The sequence below is a fragment of the Hyla sarda genome, chromosome 6 (genome assembly GCF_029499605.1).
Source record: "Hyla sarda isolate aHylSar1 chromosome 6, aHylSar1.hap1, whole genome shotgun sequence".
NCBI lineage: Eukaryota > Metazoa > Chordata > Amphibia > Anura > Hylidae > Hyla > Hyla sarda.
In genome coordinates, this window is record NC_079194.1 from 180,261,051 (window position 1) to 180,281,966 (window position 20,916).

At 43.0% G+C, this 20,916-nt stretch overlaps 2 protein-coding genes across 3 annotated transcripts in view; one reads left to right on the top strand and one right to left on the bottom strand.

Annotated features, from left to right (window-relative positions):
• COG8 (component of oligomeric golgi complex 8) overlaps positions 1-11,674 on the top strand; it is a 30,980-nt gene extending 19,306 nt beyond the window's left edge. The window contains exon 5 of the mRNA XM_056525938.1: positions 10,325-11,674. Within this exon, the coding sequence (XP_056381913.1) occupies positions 10,325-10,482 (158 nt within the window). The 3' untranslated portion in view covers positions 10,483-11,674. The remainder of the gene's footprint in view (positions 1-10,324) is intronic.
• A 4,646-nt stretch (positions 11,675-16,320) lies between these two features.
• The window catches only part of VPS4A (vacuolar protein sorting 4 homolog A), a 44,075-nt gene continuing 39,479 nt past the window's right edge, over positions 16,321-20,916 (bottom strand). The window contains exons 11-12 of one of the 2 annotated variants that reach the window (XR_008845147.1): positions 19,570-19,679; positions 16,321-17,005 (exon numbers count right to left, since the gene is read on the bottom strand). Coding sequence is in view for 1 of the 2 variants with exons in the window: in XM_056525940.1 (XP_056381915.1) it covers positions 16,904-17,005 (102 nt within the window). In the remaining variant the exon portion in view is untranslated. The remainder of the gene's footprint in view (positions 17,006-19,569; positions 19,680-20,916) is intronic. The other variant, XM_056525940.1, reaches the window with a different exon arrangement.

A 20,916-nucleotide genomic window follows, 5' to 3' on the forward strand; every position in this document is an offset into this window, starting at 1 on the left:
ACATTTATAGGAGGCTATTAGTATATAGGGCAGATATAGAAGGTTGTTTATTGCTTAGTATCCTATACATGTGGCTTCTTTTTACGTGATATACAAAGGATTTCTGGGTGTTTGGTGACGTCTTTGGTACTGGGCTCCATCAGGCACAATAACCCCGCACCAGGCTGTGGAGACTCCCCAACATCAGTAGAAAATGGATCAAGCGGTTTGGATCTTTCCAATTCATTGTTTTCTGACAAATAGGAGGTGTCAGAGTTACCTGGCGCCCACTCATCTCCCTTCTATAGAAATAAAGCCAAATGTGCATGTTATAGGTATCTGCAGGTCAAGTGATCCCAACTATTAGCATTACAGGATCTATATTACAGCCGCATTACTGCAGTGTGATTAAGGCCTAATTATTATGGCATTTCTATTTCAATATCAGGACGATAACAAGATGGGGATGTTTGTCCCACCTTCCCTCTTGTGCGGTCACTCTCAATTATAGTCTATAGGTGATGGAAGAACAGGTGAGCTTAAATGTCTCTTTAGCCTTGTTCACATCACATTTGTTATATCCATAGCACTTATACATCGGTAACCTGTCAAAATGGGATGCCGATTTATACAGACCCCGAATGTACAAGTCTTCACTCAGGCTAATGTGTGGTGTTCCTTATGAAGCCTAGTCTCTAAACATTACTAAATAATGTGACCATATAGCAGTAGTAAAGTATAATGAACAAGTGATGAATTATACAACTCACAATCTGAACAGTTTGGGCTTAAAATAATTTGCCACATGGCCCTTGTGACTGTGTAGTGAAATATAGAATTATTCAGCTGTCAGGTGTGTATTGGAGAAAAAACTGTACAATAGGCAATAATAGAATTTAGGTAGTAACCAAACAGTATGGATTTTTATCTATAAAAACCAATAAAAAAAAAAACAGAAAAAAAAAAAGTTTCATATGGCCGTCTAAAAGATAAATAGGTGCTACAGCTGATCACAAGGGGCTTGGCTTATTCTTGTTTTCCTGACTAACAAGCCCCCTGATGATGTGTGATCCAGCTGTACGTGCCGCCATGCTGATATTGAATGCGTCCCCTGATGTCAGGGGTCACGTTGAATGTTGCTGCGGCACGTACAGCTGGATCACACACGTCATCAGGGGGCTTGTTAGGAAAACAAGAATAAACCAAGCCCCTTGTGATCAGCGGTTGTCTTGAGTCGAACAGGATCCTGGGAAAGGCTGGAGACAACAGTCATCCAGAGACTGTAGAAATGTTGGGGAGCATGAATTTACCAAAAAGATTTGATCCACCCCACACATGGAAGGCAAGTAAAACACTTAAAGGAGTACTGTGGTGCAGGAATACTTATCCCCTATCCAAAGGACCATCGTGACCTCCTGCACAGGACCCCAGCAGTTCCCAGGAATGAAGCATGTTGACCCTCACACAAAGCAATGGCCGACACGCCACCTCCATGTATCTCTGTAGGATAGCCATGGATACCCGAATGCTGTATCTCCAGCTAGTGCTGGGCGGTATGACCTAAAACTTATATCACAGTATTTTTTCAGGTTATGGCGGTATCAAGGTATTACCGTGGTACCATGTGGGAAACAGTGTAGAAGTGCAGCGGCTGACAATTAACCCCTTCCCCGCCATGGGGACCGTACGCACGGCCCCTATAGCGGGGAAGGGGTTAACTGTCAGCCGCTGCGCTATCCTGATCCCCCCCACGGGCGCACTGTCAGCTATTTACATACATTGGCCCTCATTTACTATGAAAATCGGGTTGTAAGTCTATGTTGCTTTCTTACCCGACTGCTTTTTTCCCCTGGTATTTATTATTATGTCGCATCCTGTTTGTCGCACTGGGTTTTGTTGGTTTTGGTTTCCAACTCCTCTGAGCTGTCGGGGAAAAAATCCACAACAATTGAACAAATTCGGGTTGGAAACCTTTTATAAATACGTGGAAAAGCTCAGAAATGTCGGGTTACGCCCCTTTTTAGGGTTTGGGAGAATCCACATCGGGTCCGTCGGGAAAAAATGTTGCATCGTGTCGCAGACTGGCGCACGATGTCTGTGACATGTCGCAGACAAAGATGCGCCCAAAAAACCCGACAAAAGAAGTCGGGTTTAGAATAGTAAATGAGGGCCTTTGTCCGCCGCTGCAGTTTATAATCCCCGTCCCCAGCCGCTGCAGAGCCTTCTCCCCCTGTGACAGGCAAGCACAGGACATCTTATCTTCATCCCTGCTCTGTTCTCTGAATCAGCAGCGCCTTCTCCTCCTGCAAGCGCTGAATGTACGGGCGCGGCAGAGCTTCTGATCCCCATCCCCGCTCGGGGATCAGAGAACGGAGCGGGGATGCCCTGTGCCTGCCTGTCACATTTAGCGCTTGCAGGGGGAAGGAGGCCCTGCAGAGCCCGCGCCTGGGGACGGGTATGATAAACAAATAGCCTGTGGGAAGGGGAGAGGGGGGCTGAGCAGGGAGCAGGCTCGGGGCTGAGGGAAACATCAGAGCCAGGGGATGAAGTTTCTGCGCTTTCCCCTGGCTCTGATCACTGAGAACAAGCGGCAGCTGCAGGGGGAGCGGGGATGTGCACCGCACGTGAGCTCAGCGGCTCCCGCTCCTGCACATCCCGTGGCTCCGTCACAAGTAATTCATTCGGGGGTGGGGTCCGACCGGTATGCCGGTATGGGCAAAAAATTATATTGTGCAACGAAAAAAAAACGGTATCCGGTATGAACTGGTATACCGCCCAGCCCTATCTTCAGCTCTCCCTGGCTTTGTGTGAGGATCCACACGCTCCATTCCTGGGAACTGCTGGGGTGCCGTGCAGATCACTTGGGGTCCCAGCAGCCAGACCCCCTGCGATCAGACATTTGCACCTCCAGTCTTCCCTTAAAGGTTTTATTTTTTTTTAATCAACTGGTGCCAAAAAGTTAAACAGATTTGTAAATTCTATTAAAAAATCTTATTCCTTCCAGTACCTATTAGCTGCTCAATACTACAGAGAAAACTCTTTTCTTTTTGGAACACAGAGCTCTCTGTTGACATCACGAGCACAGTGCTCTCTGCTGACATCTCTGTCCATTTTAAGAACTGTCCAGAGTAGAAGAAAATCCCCATAGAAAACATATGCTGCTCTGGACAGTTCTTAAAATGGACAGAGATGTCAGCAGAGAGCACTGTGTTCCAAAAAGAAAATAATTTCCTCTGTAGTATTCAGCAGCTAATAAGTATTGGAAGGATTAAGATTTTTTAATAGAAGTAATTTACAAATCTGTTTAACTTTCTGCCACCAATTGATAAAAAATAAATAAAGTAAGTTTTCCACCGGAGTACCCCTTTAAGACATAACTTACCATCACAGACACAATAGTCAAACATTAAGAAAACCTAACTAACCCCCTTTTAACACCATTTTACAGGCCGTGCACTCACTACTTTACATTTCTTCAGTGTCACATGAAAAGATGTAATATTTACTAAAATGGGGGGAGTGTATTATTCGCAAAATGACCACAACAAGAAGTCCTTGCATTTTTCTCTTTAGTTCAAGTTGTTAAAAGTTCTTTTTATTTCTATCTGACTTTAGAAGAGTTAGATGACTACCCCAACTTAGTTGCCATTAAAACACCCATATCCTGCTTTTCCAGACTCCTGAGTGGTGTATGAATGCATAGCTGGGCAGAATTGTTTTTCAGAACTCACAGGAAAGCTGTGTGAGAGCTTTAAAGGGCTATTCCGGGCAAAAAACATCTTATGACCTATCCAAAGGATCTCCCTGCAGCACCCACATTCTATGCAGGGCTGCGTCTCTAGTCTCAGGTTTCCGGGACTGGAGACGTGACATCATGCCACACCCCCTCCAATCATGTCTATGGGAGGGGGTGTGATGGCCGTTACGCACCCCCCCCCCCCCCATAGACATGAATGGAGGGTGTGTGGCATGACGTCACGTCTCAGGTCCCGGAAACCTGGAGGTTTCCGAAACTAGAGACGCAGCCCCTCAAGATCTGACCTTTTTTTCTTTTAGCAGGTGAACCACCATGTTTTTCTCAAGAAGTTGCAGACTCTTTAGTCTTCTCCTGTCCAACTACTCTCACAGACTTAGCTTTGTCAGCATCCACTCTTCCCGTGTCTGTGCCTCCTGGTCGGGAGTAAAGCAGCGCAGTTATTGGAAGTACCTGAAGAGGTCTATCCTGGGAGCCCCTTCCCCCCCTTACAAGCGGGTAGTTCAGACTGGAGATCCAGTTTTGCGGGTCCAAACTCAGTCAGTTCCTCAAGACCACATTTCACATCGTGATACTCAGGCTGTTCTGAAGCGAATGGTGCAGCTCCTGAGGTCCTGTGGTTGTGTGGGACTAAGTGCCCCTCAGTTGGGGGTCCCTCTACGCATTATGGTTTTGGAGCTTGGAGAAGAGATGTGCCATTTGGTGCCTCCTGAGGTACGGGCACAGCGTGAGATGGTTCCTTTCCCACTCAAGATCTTTATCAACCCAACTATGCGTATCCTGGACTCCCGAAAGCTAAGCTTCCCAGAAGGCTGCAGTAGCATTCACGGATTTTCAGCTGTTGTTCCCCGATACCACTCCGTGGAGATATCAGGTGACATATATGTATAGAATAACATTTATAAAAATGGCTGCTTTAAGAAAATGAAGGTAAATGAGTAATGGTTGTCTTACATGTATATGTATTTACTAATATTTTCCCCTAGGATTAGAAGTTTATTGCACCATAATACAAAAAGATGCAGCGTTTCAGCAACAGTGCTCTTCCCATGAGGAACCTTCACCATGACCTTTACATTTCCCATACATTCTGAATACACTTCTGGCTTTGGCTCAAGAACTGCAGTGGCAGATATCCTCCCCCCCCCCCCCCCCCCAAAAAAAAAAACCTGTGTAACTATGAATACTCGCACATATATATTATCCCAAAAAATGAAGTCCTCTGCAGCGCTCAAAATAGATGCATTCAATACAAGGAAATGCAACATTTCAGCTGCCCATGCACGTTGCATATTGAATAGGAATGAAGCCATCTATTTTGAGTGCTGCAGTGGACTTTTTTGGATCTACTTTCGGTCCTTGACCTGGGCCATTTTACAGCAGGCTCCTCTTTATTTTCTACTGGATGTGCTGCCCCCCCCCCCTATTATATAATATATCATATAGGTGTTGGTGCCAGTTCTTCAGCAATCCAGAGAAGAAAGGACAATGCAGGTTTGGTGGAGTTTCGGTGATGTGGAGGTAACAATGTGCTCAGTATTCTCTATTCCTAACAAAATAGCCACTCTGGGGGTCCCAGAATTTTCTTTGACTCAAAGGGGCTCTCTATCCTGTAACAATTGATTGCCTCCCCCCTCCAGATAGGCCATTAATATTAGATCAGCATGGGCCTGACTTCCATCACATCCATCAATCATGTGTTCTGAGGGGCCCTATTGCCAGTGCGCACCACAGCCGCCTTGGTGTTTACCTCTTCTCAGTCCTGCATTTTCTTACTAGTTTTTGTAACAGTGCAAGGAACTGCAGCATTGCTCCATTAATGTGAATGAGAAGACACTGCAGGTCCTTGCACCGCTGCTACAATGGTATGGAGATTCATGGACTAGTGCCAGCGACCATTGGGGAGGGGGCAGCACTCATACAAGCACCTCAGCCCTTAATACAGCTGATTGGGGGAGGTGTCAGAAGTTTAACCCCGCTGTTCATCTAATATTGATGGCCTATCAAGACGGTAGGCAATATATTTTTACAGGGTAAATAGCCTTTTAAAGGGGTACTCCGGCCCTAAGACATCTTATACCCTATCCAAAGGGGACCCACGCAATCTTGCATTTGGAACCCACCTCTTTGAGCTGCATGCCGCGCTGCCAGCTCACAAACTGCCTGGTGCCGACCGTGGGGTCGGAGTGTCGTTATGTTGTGACTCCGCCCCCATGTGATGTCACGTCCCCTCCCATAGACTTGCATAGCGGGTGCGGGGCGTCATTGCAACGTAACGATACTCCAGCACCCGGCAGTTTGTGAGCTGGCAGCACGGCGTGCAGCTCAAAGTGGCTGGTGCCGAATGCAAGATTGCGGGTGTCCCCAGCGGCGGGACACCCCAGCGGTCAGACATCTTATCCCCTATCCTTTGGATAGGGGATAAGATGTCTTGGGGCCGGAGTACCCCTTTAAGAGTGTCTAGTTTGTCAGGAAAATCAATGTTGAACAGGTTTACCTGACTAGTTACTGGCACTGACAGATGTGGCAGAATGAGTGAAGTGTACAATGGATGATGAAGTGGTGGGGTTTCAGTGAATTTCTAGTTGCTGGTGCTGACACTGCATGGCCTCGCATCTCAGAGCTGTACACTATGGTTATGTTCACAGCTCTGGAGGATTACAGTTGATGAATAGTGAGTGCAGCTCTAGATGTGACTCAAGGATAAGACGTATGTAACAGCAGAATAGTGACTACAGCTCTGGAGGATTACATATGATGTAACAGCAGAATAGTGACTACAGCTCTGGAAGATTACATATGATGTAACAGCAGAATAGTGACAACAGCTCTGGAGGATTAGAGTTGATGTAACAGCAGAATAGTGACTACAGCTCTGGAGGATTACATATGATGTAACAGCAGAATAGTGACTACAGCTCTGGAGGATTACAGTTGATGTAACAGCAGAATAGTGACTACAGCTCTGGAGGATTACAGTTGATGTAACAGCAGAATAATGACTACAGCTCTGGAGGATTACAGTTGATGTAACAGCAGAATAATGACTACAGCTCTGGAGGATTACAGTTGATGTAACAGCAGAATAATGACTACAGCTCTGGAGGATTACAGTTGATGTAACAGCAGAATAGTGACTACAGCTCTGGAGGATTACAGTTGATGTAACAGCAGAATAGTGACTACAGCTCTGGAGGATTACAGTTGATGTAACAGCAGAATAGTGATTACAGCTCTGGAGGATTACAGTTGATGTAACAGCAGAATAATGACTACAGCTCTGGAGGATTACAGTTGATGTAACAGCAGAATAATGACTACAGCTCTGGAGGATTACAGTTGATGTAACAGCAGAATAGTGACTACAGCTCTGGAGGATTAGAGTTGATGTAACAGCAGAATAGTGATTACAGCTCTGGAGGATTACAGTTGATGTAACAGCAGAATAGTGACTACAGCTCTGGAGGATTAGAGTTGATGTAACAGCAGAATAGTGACTACAGCTCTGGAGGATTAGAGTTGATGTAACAGCAGAATAGTGACTACAGCTCTGGAGGATTAGAGTTGATGTAACAGCAGAATAGTGACTACAGCTCTGGAGGATTACAGTTGATGTAACAGCAGAATAATGACTACAGCTCTGGAGGATTACAGTTGATGTAACAGCAGAATAATGACTACAGCTCTGGAGGATTACAGTTGATGTAACAGCAGAATAGTGACTACAGCTCTGGAGGATTACAGTTGATGTAACAGCAGAATAGTGACTACAGCTCTGGAGGATTACAGTTGATGTAACAGCAGAATAGTGACTACAGCTCTGGAGGATTACAGTTGATGTAACAGCAGAATAGTGACTACAGCTCTGGAGGATTACAGTTGATGCAACAGCAGAATAGTGACTACAGCTCTGGAGGATTAGAGTTGATGTAACAGTAGAATAGTGACTACAGCTCTGGAGGATTACATATGATGTAACAGCAGAATAGTGACTACAGCTCTGGAGGATTACATTTGATGTAACAGCAGAATAGTGACTACAGCTCTGGAGGATTACAGTTGATGTAACAGCAGAATAGTGACTACAGCTCTGGAGGATTACAGTTGATGTAACAGCAGAATAGTGACTACAGCTCTGGAGGATTACAGTTGATGTAACAGCAGAATAATGACTACAGCTCTGGAGGATTACAGTTGATGTAACAGCAGAATAATGACTACAGCTCTGGAGGATTACAGTTAATGTAACAGCAGAATAATGACTACAGCTCTGGAGGATTACACTTGATGTAACAGCAGAATAATGACTACAGCTCTGGAGGATTACAGTTGATGTAACAGCAGAATAATGACTACAGCTCTGGAGGATTACAGTTGATGTAACAGCAGAATAATGACTACAGCTCTGGAGGATTACAGTTGATGTAACAGCAGAATAATGACTACAGCTCTGGAGGATTACAGTTGATGTAACAGCAGAATAATGACTACAGCTCTGGAGGATTACAGTTGATGTAACAGCAGAATAATGACTACAGCTCTGGAGGATTACAGTTGATGTAACAGCAGAATAATGACTACAGCTCTGGAGGATTACAGTTGATGTAACAGCAGAATAATGACTACAGCTCTGGAGGATTACAGTTGATGTAACAGCAGAATAGTGACTACAGCTCTGGAGGATTACAGTTGATGTAACAGCAGAATAGTGACTACAGCTCTGGAGGATTACAGTTGATGTAACAGCAGAATAGTGACTACAGCTCTGGAGGATTATAGTTGATGTAACAGCAGAATAGTGATTACAGCTCTGGAGGATTACAGTTGATGTAACAGCAGAATAGTGACTACAGCTCTGGAGGATTAGAGTTGATGTAACAGCAGAATAGTGACTACAGCTCTGGAGGATTAGAGTTGATGTAACAGCAGAATAGTGACTACAGCTCTGGAGGATTATAGTTGATGTAACAGCAGAATAGTGACTACAGCTCTGGAGGATTACAGTTGATGTAACAGCAGAATAATGACTACAGCTCTGGAGGATTACAGTTGATGTAACAGCAGAATAATGACTACAGCTCTGGAGGATTACAGTTGATGTAACAGCAGAATAGTGACTACAGCTCTGGAGGATTACAGTTGATGCAACAGCAGAATAGTGACTACAGCTCTGGAGGATTAGAGTTGATGTAACAGCAGAATAGTGACTACAGCTCTGGAGGATTACAGTTGATGTAACAGCAGAATAGTGACTACAGCTCTGGAGGATTACAGTTGATGTAACAGCAGAATAGTGACTACAGCTCTGGAGGATTACAGTTGATGTAACAGCAGAATAGTGACTACAGCTCTGGAGGATTACAGTTGATGTAACAGCAGAATAGTGACTACAGCTCTGGAGGATTACAGTTGATGTAACAGCAGAATAATGACTACAGCTCTGGAGGATTACAGTTGATGTAACAGCAGAATAATGACTACAGCTCTGGAGGATTACAGTTGATGTAACAGCAGAATAATGACTACAGCTCTGGAGGATTACAGTTGATGTAACAGCAGAATAATGACTACAGCTCTGGAGGATTACAGTTGATGTAACAGCAGAATAATGACTACAGCTCTGGAGGATTACAGTTGATGTAACAGCAGAATAATGACTACAGCTCTGGAGGATTACAGTTGATGTAACAGCAGAATAGTGACTACAGCTCTGGAGGATTACAGTTGATGTAACAGCAGAATAGTGACTACAGCTCTGGAGGATTACAGTTGATGTAACAGCAGAATAGTGACTACAGCTCTGGAGGATTACAGTTGATGTAACAGCAGAATAGTGATTACAGCTCTGGAGGATTACAGTTGATGTAACAGCAGAATAGTGACTACAGCTCTGGAGGATTAGAGTTGATGTAACAGCAGAATAGTGACTACAGCTCTGGAGGATTAGAGTTGATGTAACAGCAGAATAGTGACTACAGCTCTGGAGGATTAGAGTTGATGTAACAGCAGAATAGTGACTACGGCTCTGGAGGATTAGAGTTGATGTAACAGCAGAATAGTGACTACGGCTCTGGAGGATTATAGTTGATGTAACAGCAGAATAGTGATTACAGCTCTGGAGGATTACAGTTGATGTAACAGCAGAATAGTGACTACAGCTCTGGAGGATTACAGTTGATGTAACAGCAGAATAGTGACTACAGCTCTGGAGGATTAGAGTTGATGTAACAGCAGAATAGTGATTACAGCTCTGGAGGATTACAGTTGATGTAACAGCAGAATAGTGACTACAGCTCTGGAGGATTACAGTTGATGTAACAGCAGAATAGTGACTACAGCTCTGGAGGATTAGAGTTGATGTAACAGCAGAATAGTGACTACAGCTCTGGAGGTGACTGAAAAAGACATTTTACACACACAGCTTACCCACACACAGACAATACTTATATGCACTCACACAGCATTCTTTCTTTGGGGGTTGGACCTCTGTGACCTTAACCCTTGGGAGGCATTGCCAGTACCCATCAGCTGTTGCCCTCTAGACTGCTACATTGAGGCTGTGCTCATATTCACTGTGTTATTTCCCTATAGGCCTGAATGAAAAGGGAGAACATACCAGCTGGAAGGCACAAGGCTGGGCTGCCCGGGTTACCCAGCATGAGATGGACCATTTGGACGGAGTCCTTTATGTTGATAAAATGGATCCCCGGACCTTTGTAAATGTTAACTGGATGGATGTTAATGACTGAAGTATTTTTTTCCCTTTGGCACTACTGTTGTGTCTGCAGTATCATAATGACAAATGTAAAGGAATCAATACAGTTTCTATACAGTAAAGAAATGGTGCACCGCGGCTGGAGTGCAGCTGTGATTTCATAATATATTCCATACCTGCTTTTTTTGGTCTGATGGGGCAATGCACATAGGAAATCTCCAGCAGATAACAGAATCGGTCATGTAAAGGAGTTCTGAACAGATCTTCTTCTGCTCTGTAATGGACAAGTGTTTTTATTCTCCGGCATGTCGGAATATTTGCAGAATTCCACCAGGAACTCTGGGTCTATACAGTCCAATGTACAGAACGGTCTCTGGCACCTCTCAGGTGTGCACAAATCACAGTCATTAGTATAGACATCTGCTGAACTCTCCGCTACAATGCTGCTATGTGGTGCTCTGACGATAAACAATAGCTCAACAATAATGCAGGTATGAAAGGAATCGTGCAGTTAGATGGTGAGTGCCACGATTCATTTCATATCTGCATTATTGTTCATCTGTTTGGGTTTCTGCACACTATGGAATTGTTCATAGACAGCACTGCATTCTGCTCTGTATTCCCACAAAAGAATCAACATTTTTATTCTTTCCGCAGGTGAATTTCAGCAGCACTGAGTGACCATACCATTGACAGCAATGGGACTCTGCTGCACTAAAATTTCCAAGCGGAATTCTGTAGTGTGCATGGGCATTTACTGTAAATACACTAATATGGAGCATAAAATGCTGCTGCAGATTTTTTAATGCCCAGTTTAAAAAAAAAATATTTTTATTAGTTAATATAAACTGTAAATTGTCACCATGTACCAGCTTTCCCTGAGATTGTGGATGGAGTTTCTGCAAAACATTAAAAAAGCAAATTGTAGCTGCCCTATTCTTTCTAGATGTGTTCTCACACAGATGGTGTCTTCATAAGTTCCTGGTTGAAAACATTTAGATTTTGGATGAGGAATCTATTAAGATTGCACCAGCTGCTGACGGCAGCCTCCAAAGCACCATTTTGGAAAAATTATCCCATTAAAGGAGTACTACAGTGGAAAACTTTTTTTTATTTTATTTTTTTTTCAAATAAACTGGTGCAGAAAGTTAAACAGATTTGTAAATTACTTCTATTAAAAATTCTTAATCCTTCCAGTACTACTTAGTGGCTGTATACTACAGAAGTTTTTCTCTTTTAGGATTTCTTTTCTGTCACAACCACAGTGCTCTCTGCTGACACCTCTGTCCATTTTAGCAACTGTCCAGAGCAGCATATGTTTGCTATGGGGATTTGTTCCCGCTCTGGACAGTTCCTGACATGGACAGAGGTGTCAGCAGAGAGCACTGTGGTTGTGACAGAAGAAATCCAAAAAGAAAAGAATTTCCTCTGTAGTATACAGCCGCTACTAAGTACTTACAAATCTGTTTAAAGGGGTACTCTGGTTGAATTATTATTATTATTTTTTTTTTTTAAATCAACTGGTGCCAGAAAGTTAAACAGATTTGTAAATTACTTCTTTTAAAAAAATCTTAATCCTTCCAGTACTTATTAGCTGCTGAATACTACAGAGGAAATTATTTTCTTTTTGGAACACAGAGCTCTCTGCTGACACCACGAGCACAGTGCTCTCTGCTGACATCTCTGTCCATTTTAGGAACTGTCCAGAGTAGGAGAAAATCCCCATAGCAAACATATGCTGCTCTGGACAGTTTGTAAAATGGACAGAGATGTCAGCAGAGAGCACTGTGGTTGTGATGTCAGCAGAGAGCACTGTGTTCCAAAAAGAAAAGAATTGCCTCTGTAGTATTCAGCAGCTAATAAGTACTGGAAGGATTAAGATTTTTTTATATAAGTAATTTACAAATCTGCTTAACTTTCTGGCACCAGATCGTTCTTAATTTATATAACTTACATATTTCAAAATTGGTGATATGGATTAAAAAATAAACTTTCTTCTTTATTCAGTTATGAATCACTAGAATCCAGAATAGACGGTTGAATAATACCAGCAGAATGCACGCTCAGTTGGCCCTTGGTTATTTTGGACTGTATAACGTCTCTTCTTCATTGACATCCAGTTTGGTTTCTCTGCATGTCACTGTCAGACATGTCATCTATGTAGCTGAACCTTGAGCTCCCACAATGTACTGCTCTCTAGTCAGGAGAATTCACAATGTGAAAGAAGATGATAGCAACTTAAAATGAACAGACACACAAAGATATAATACCATCATCAATATCTCATTTTTCTTTTCCTTAAATTTTTAACTTACTCCTAGCCTGAATGTGTACAGTGGTCCCTCAAGTTACAATATTAATTGGTTTCAGGACAGCCAGATCGCTTCTTTTATTTTTTAAAAAGGCCTAGAAAAATAAAACTATTTGATTGCACAGGTTTTGATACATTTTTCCCATACTATCAAAACAACATAACCCAGTGTGAGTGAGTAAAGAGGATCTGTTATGGTGGCGGTAGATTTTTACTAACTATTGACTTAACATGTATGTGTTCTCTTTGGGGAGGGATAAGCCACAGCCAGACTGCTCTGATTTGAACAAAAGGATTGGTCGTTATCAAATGCGTGTAACTCTTCTCTACACTAACATCTATTGGTGGAGAGTTGGGAGGCCACCATAGTTGGTTGAATCTGCCAGTGATGGATTCAGGCAACAGAACCCTCTCTGCTTTAAAGAGTACCTGTCCTCAAACCATAATTTTCTAAACTAACTCAGATTATATTCCCTAACTACTCCTAACACCCCTCTGGCCCTTTAAAAAAAAATTCTGAGCTTTAAAAAGCTCTGTATAATACCTTTCCCTTTGCTCACATTGTGTAAGGGTGTGTGCCAGGCAGGGAGGAGACCAAACTAACTGTTTGACTTGCATCAGGGGACAGAACAGAGCCACCTAGTGGCCATTTTTTTCAATTACATTAAAAACATATAAAGGTTAAGAATTTTAAAACAGCAAGTAAATAGCAAAGTGTCTTACAATTACATAAGGAACAATATATTAAAAGTCTAGTTTGGTGAAAGGTACTCTAAGTATTCCTTTTAATGTTGCTTGTGTAGATATGCCTTATGTTACAGATGCATTGCTCTGGTTTTGTAATGCAGCGTATTCACTGTAGTGGACTTCCAGGTTCGCTACATGCATTGTATGATTGTTTACAAACTATCAAGAATGTTCCTGAAGGCAGAGGCTGACCGCTAAAGAGACATTCACATATCAAGTCCTCTATCTGGACAGGTAATTGCAACATGAATCACATATAGCCTCAAACCTGTGCGCTATACACAAATAACACATTAACAAAAGCAGATGAGGTACTTCTTATATTTACCGTATTTATCGGCATATAACACGGACTTTTTAGGCTAAAATTTTTAGCCTAAAGTCTATGTGCGTGTTCTACGCCGATACACCCCCAGGAAAGGCAGGGGTGAGAGGCAGTCGCTGCCCGCTTCTCTCCCCCTGCCTTTCCTGGGGTCTAGAGCCCTGCTGCCGGCCCTTCTCTCCCCTGGCTATCGGCGCCGCTGCCCGTTCTGTCCCCCTGACTATCTGTGCCGGCACCTATAGCCAGGGGGAGAGAAGGGGCAGCGGCACCCATTGCCGGCGCCGCTGCCCGTTGCTTCCCCCCATCCCCGGTTGCATAATTATCTGTTGCCGGGGTCTGGTCCGCGCTGCTTCAGGCCTCCGGTGTGCGTCCCCTGCGTCGTAGCTATGCGCTGCACGTCGCGGCACATGACGTCAGTGCGCCGCGCAGTGCATAGCAACGACGCAGGGGGGACACACCGGAGGCCTGAAGCAGCGCAGACCCGACCCCGGCAACAGGTAATTATGCAACCGGGGATGGGGGGGGGGGGGAGGCAACAGGGCAGCGGCGCCAGCAATGGGTGCTGCTGCCCCTTCTCTCCCCCTGGCTATCGGCGCCGGCACCGATAGTCAGGGGGACAGAACGGGCAGTGGCGCCGATAGCCAAGGGGAGAGAAGGGCCGGCAGCAGGGCTCTAGACCCCAGGAAAGGCAGGGGGAGAGAAGCGGGCAGCGACGGCCTCTCTCCCCCTGCCTTTCCTGGGGGTGTATCGGGGTATACACGTGCACACACGCACCCTCATTTTACCATGGATATTTGGGTAAACTTTTTTTACCCAAATATCCTTGGTAAAATGAGGGTGCGTGTTATAGGCCGGTGAGTGGTATACCCCGATAAATACGGTATGTGGGTTTCCTCCACGTATGTCAAAAATGGCACTGACAAGCTTATTTTAGAATATAGATTGTGAGCCCCAATGGGGACAGGGACCAATGTGATGACAAGCTCCATTCAGTGCTGCAGAATAATGCTATGTAAAGAAATGATGACATAATGGAACCACAGAATGAAGTGATGGCTATAGTTGAAGAAATGCTTTAAAAGGGGTACTCCCATGGAAACTTTTTTTTTTTTTTTTTTAAATCAACTGGTGCCAGAAAGTTAAACAGATTTGTAAATCGCTTCTATTAAAAAATCTTAATCCTTCCAGTACTTTTTAGGGGATGTATACTAAAGAGAAATCCAAAAAAGAAATGCATTTCCTCTGATGTTGTTACCACAGTGCTCTCTGCTGTCCATTTCAGGAACTATCCAAGCAGGAGAAAATCCCCATAGCAAACATATGCTGCACTGGATAGTTCCTAAAATGGACAGCAGAGAGCACTGTGGTCATGTCATCAGTGGTCATGCATTTCTTTTTTGGATTTCTCTTTAGTATACAGCCCCTAATAAGTACTGGAAGGATTGAGATTTTTTAATAGAAGTGATTTACAAATCTGTTTAACTTTCTGGCACCATTGATAAAAAGTTTTCCATGGGAGTACCCCTTTAAGGGTGCATTCACACGCTAGTAGCGAGTTTCCCGCTGCGAGTTATGCTACCATTGATTTAAATGGGTCCGCGGACAGTCCGCAAATTTTACACTATTGCGGACTCTTTGTGGACCCATTCAAATCAATGGTAGGGCAACCCGCTGCTAGAAACAGCGTGTGAACGCACCCTAAATGGGTACTGTCCTTAACTTTCCTCCATGTGAGATATCCTGTGTGATTCATAACATATGTGGAAATCTTCATTTTCCAAAAAATTATGACTCTTTACCCCAGAAACATAGCTCAAGTCTGAACCTGTGCCCCATAGCAACCAGATGGCATCTTTCATTTGTCAGAGGCCTTGTTAAACATGTAAGAAATAATCTCACTGGTTGCTATGGACAACTCTGCACAGGTTTGATAAATGTCCCCTACATTATGGCATAGTAGGAAGGACTACTGTTGTGCTGGCATGTGTATTACTGGCAAACAGCTCATCCTTTGTCCCGCTCTCTGAAACTGAAAGAATGAGAAATAGCTTTGTACAGTGGAAGGGAGAGAACTAAAATCACCCAGTGAGCACTCTGAAGGATTAAGCTTACAACTCCAGGCAGCTTATTAAAAATGATAGGTACACTTTGTGTCCTGCTGTAGGCCCCTCTAACTCAAAAAGGTAGAAAGTTGCCATATTTTGTGCAAAATGAAACAAACGTGATACCACCAGAAAACTGGTATAAAAGTGCCTTGCTACATATAAGGGGGTGTATTTGCCTTCGGCTGTCTGGGCATGCTGGGAGTTGTAGATTTGCAACAGCTGGAGGCATCCTGTTTGGGAAACCCTAGCCTAGGGAAACAAGGATGAATAGAAGCATTTGCTCCTAAAGACATACAACCTTGATGTTTAGATCCAAGCATCAATAGAAGTCTGTGATCCTAAAAACATGAGCAGTGCTGATAGAAGTAAATACATTTTGACCCTCCAGAGTTTGAATGGTTGCCCCTCTGCTGTTGGCACAGATAGCAGTTCAGGAGCAGCTTTATTTAAGAATGAGCATCAGACATAGAACGTGATTTGAAAGAGAGAGAAAAGAAGATATATTTACATAGCTGAACACTCACTCATCCCCAGTAATGCACACATCAGGTACTGGCAGGGAAATAGGGGAAAAGATATGGACAGTGGGAGTAAGAGGGTCTGGCAGCGACAGTATATTGAAACAAACCTGCCAATGCTGCCAAGGGGGGACTGAAAGGAAAGGGACATTACAGTCAATTAGAAGTCAGTTGTAATTGTAAGTCAGGCAATGAGGGAAGGTTGGAGGCCCCAGCAGTTTGTTAGAGGGGAGAGGGTACAGGGAAGGCCATCACATTGAAGGTCTGGTGACTGATGAATGTAAACCTCTGTAGGTAGGTGGTGCCTCCCAGGCCGTGCAGGGCCCAAAGGGAGGGTAGGAGTCCAAGATATTGAAGAAAGTGGCCAGAGCCTGCAATTTCCTGTGATGTTATTGATGGGGGGCACTTAGAACATAAAGCACACCCGATGCACCCACCCCTTGTAGTGCACCTTATCCCTCCTGCCCAAAGTCTTCTGTAAATTTCTTCACTTTTAGAAGATCCTCCGAGTTGACGGTAGGCCGCGTGGTGGCCAGAGATCTCAGCATATCAGACTGTGAAGATAGAAAGTCAGTTTGGTTAAAGCATACTTGTCAGATCCCACACAAAAATAAAAATGTTACTCAGTACGTAATCCTGACCATGTACATGTCATTTGTATGCCTCTGTCACCTATATTTATTATAAAAATACATTTTTTTCATTAGCTCACAGTGTTAGAAATCCTCTCAGGGGAAAGGGGCGATTGGTGTGTCTGCTCATGCAGCTTTGTCCAGGAGTCATCTCTTTGGCTGTCAGTGCATGCTGAGAGTTGTAGTTGTAGCTGAAGGAACACTGGTTGGGAAACAGGGTTTGTGACCTAACTCAGTGTTTCGCAACCAGTTTGCCTCCAGCTGATGCATAACTACAACCCACAGCATGCACAGACAACCAAAAGGGCATGCTGGAAGTTGTAGTTTGGCAACAGCTGGAGGTACATTCACACAGCAGAGGTTTACAGAGAATTTTCCCCTGCAGCTCAAACTCCTAGCGGAAAACTTGCTCCCGCAGTGTGACTGTACCCTAAAAACACTACACTAACACAATTAAAAGTAAAAAACACTACATATACACATACCCCTACACAGTTACCTCCCCCCAATAAAAATGAAAACATCTGGTATGGCAGTGTTTCCAAAACGGAGCCTCCAGTTGTTGCAAAACAACAACTCCCAGTATTGCCGGACAGCCACTGACTGTCCAGGCATGCTGTGAGTTTTGCAACAGCTGGAGGCACCCTGTTTGGGAATCACTGGCATAGAATACCCTTATGTCCCCCCCCCCTATGCAAGTCCCTAATTTAGGCCTCAAATGCGCATGGCGCTTCTCTCACTTTGGAGCCCTGTCGTATTTCAAGGCAACAGTTTAGGGCCACATATGGGGTATTTCCGTACTCGGTAGAAATTGAGGGGCTTTTTCTCCTTTTACCCGTTATGAAAAGGTAAAGTTGGGGGCTACACCAGCCTGTTAGTGTAAAAAATTTATTTATTTTTTTTTACACTAACATGCTGGTGTTGTCCCATACTTTTCATTTTCACAAGAGATAAAAGGGAAAAAAGACCCCCAAAATCTGTAACGCAAATTCTACCGAGTATGGCAATACCCCATATGTGGACGTAGAATCGGGCGCACAACAAAGCTCAGGAGCGAGAGCACCATGTACATTTGAGATGATTTGCCCAGGGGTGGCTGATTGTTACAGCGGTTCTGACATATGCACAAATAAAAAAATTACACATGTGACCCCATTTTGTAAACTACACCCCTAACGGAACGGAACGGAACAAGGGTTATAGTGAGCCTTAACACCCCACAGGTGTTTGAAGAATTTTTGTTAAAGTTGGACGTAAAAATGAAATTTTTTAATTTTTTCACTAAAATGCTGGTGTTTTTCATTTTCAAAAGGGGTAATAGAAGAAATGGGGTTACAAATTTTGGAAGGCTTTTTTCCTGAGTATATAAATACCCCATGTGTGGACATAAAGTGCTCTGCTGGCACACACTACAATGCTCAGAAGAGAAGGAGCACCATTGGGCTTTTGGAGAGAGAATTTGGCTGTAATTGAAGGCCATGTGTGTTTACAAAGCCCCCATGGTGCCAGAACAATGGAACCTCCCCACATGTGACCCCATTTTGGAAACTACATCCCTCAAGGAATGTAACAAGGGGGTTGCAGTGAGCATTTACACCCCACAGGTATCTGACAGATGTTTTTTTTAACAGTGGTCCATGAAAATGAAAAATACATTTTTTTATTTGCACAGCCCACAGTTCCAAAAGTCTGTCAAACCCCTTGTTACATTCTGTGAGGGGTGTCGTTTCCGGAATAGGGTCACGTGGGGGGGGGGGGTCCACTGTTCTGGCACCATGAGGGCTTTGTAAACGCACAAAGCCCCCCGACTTGAATTCCAGACAAATTCTCTCCCCAACAGCCCAATGGCGCTCCTCCTCTTCTGAGCATTGTAGTTCGCCCGCAGAGCACTTTACATCCAGACATTGGATATTTCTATACTCCGATGAAACAAGGTTACAAATTTTGGGGGGCATTTTCTCGTATTTGGGGAAAAAAATGCATTTTAGTTTTCATTTACACATCCGACTTAAAAGTCGTGAAACACCTGGGGGTGTTAAGGCTCACTGTACCCCCCCCCTTGTTACGTTTCTTGAGGGGTGTAGTTTCCAAAATAGTGTTTTTTTTTTTGCGCTCTTCTGGCACCATAGGGGCTTCCTAAATGCGACATGCCCCCCAAAAACCATTTCAGCAAAACTTGCTTTCCAAAAGCCAAATGTGACTCCTTCTCTTCTGAGCATTGTAGTGCGACAGCAGAGCACTTGACGTCAACACATGGGGTATTTCCATACTCAGAAAAGATGGGGTTACAAATTGTGGGGGCATTTTCTCCTATTACCCCTTAAAAAAACGTTAAATTTGGGGGAAAACCAGCATATTAGTGGAAAAAATATATATTCCATTTACACATCCAACTTTAACGAAAAGTCGTGAAACACCTGTGGGGTGTTAACCTCTTAAGGACCCGGGTTTTTTCTGTTTTTGCATTTTCGTTTTTTCCTCCTTACCTTTAAAAAATCATAACTCTTTCAATCTTTCACCTAAAAATCCATATGATTGTTTACTTTTTCGCCACCAATTCTACTTTGTAATGACGTCAGTCATTTTACCCAAAAATCTACGGCGAAACGGAAAAAAAAAAATCAATGTGAGACAAAATTGAAAATAAAACGCCGTTTTGTAATTTTTGGGGGCTTCCGTTTCTGCACAGTACATTTTTCGGTAAAAATGACACCTTTTTATTCTGTAGGTCCATACTGTTAAAATGATACCCTACTTATGTAGGTTTGATTTTGTCGTACTTCGTGAAAAAATCAAAACTACATGCAGGAAAATTTATACGTTTAAAATTGTCATCTTCTGATTCCTATAACTTTTTTTTTCTGCATATGGGGCGGTATGAGGGCTCATTTTTTGTACCGTGATCTGAAGTTTTTAGCGGTACCATTTTTGCATTGATAGGACTTATTGATTCATGATATAAAAAGTGACCAAAAATGCACTATTTTGGACTTTGGAATTTTTTTGCGCGCACGCCATTGACCGTGCGGTTTAATTAAAGATATATTTTTATAATTCGGACATTTCCGCACGCGGCGATACCACATGTTTATTTTTATTTACACTGTTTTGTTTTTTTTTTTATGGGAAAAGGGGGGTGATTCAAACTTTTAATAAGGGAAGGGTTAAATTATCTTTATCCACTTTTTTTTTTTGCAGTGTTATAGCTCCCATTGGGACCTATAACACTGCACACACTGATCTTTTACATTGATCACCGGTTTCTCATAAGAAACCAGTGATCAATGATTCTGCCGCTTGACTACGGTTTTAAAAGTAAAAAAAAAGTGAAAAATCCCCTCCCCCAATAAAAAAGTAAAACGTCCGTTTTTTCCTATTTTACCCCCAAAAAGCGTAAAAAACATTTTTTATAGACATATTTGGTATCGCCGCGTACGTAAATGTTCGAACTATTAAAATAAAATGTTAATGATCCCGTACGGTGAACGGCGTGAACGAAAAAAAATAAAAAAAAGTCCAAAATTCCTACTTTTTTAATACATTTTATTAAAAAAAAATTATAAAAAATTTATTAAAAGTTTTTTATATGCAAATGTGGTATCAAAAAAAAAGTACAGATCATGGCGCAAAAAATGAGCCCCCATACCGCCACTTATACGGAAAAATAAAAAAGTTAGAGGTCATCAAAATAAAGGGATTATAAACGTACTAATTTGGTTAAAAAGTTTGTGATTTTTTTTAAGCGCAACAATAATATAAAAGTATATAATAATGGGTATCATTTTAATCGTATTTACCCTCAGAATAAAGAACACACATCATTTTTACCATAA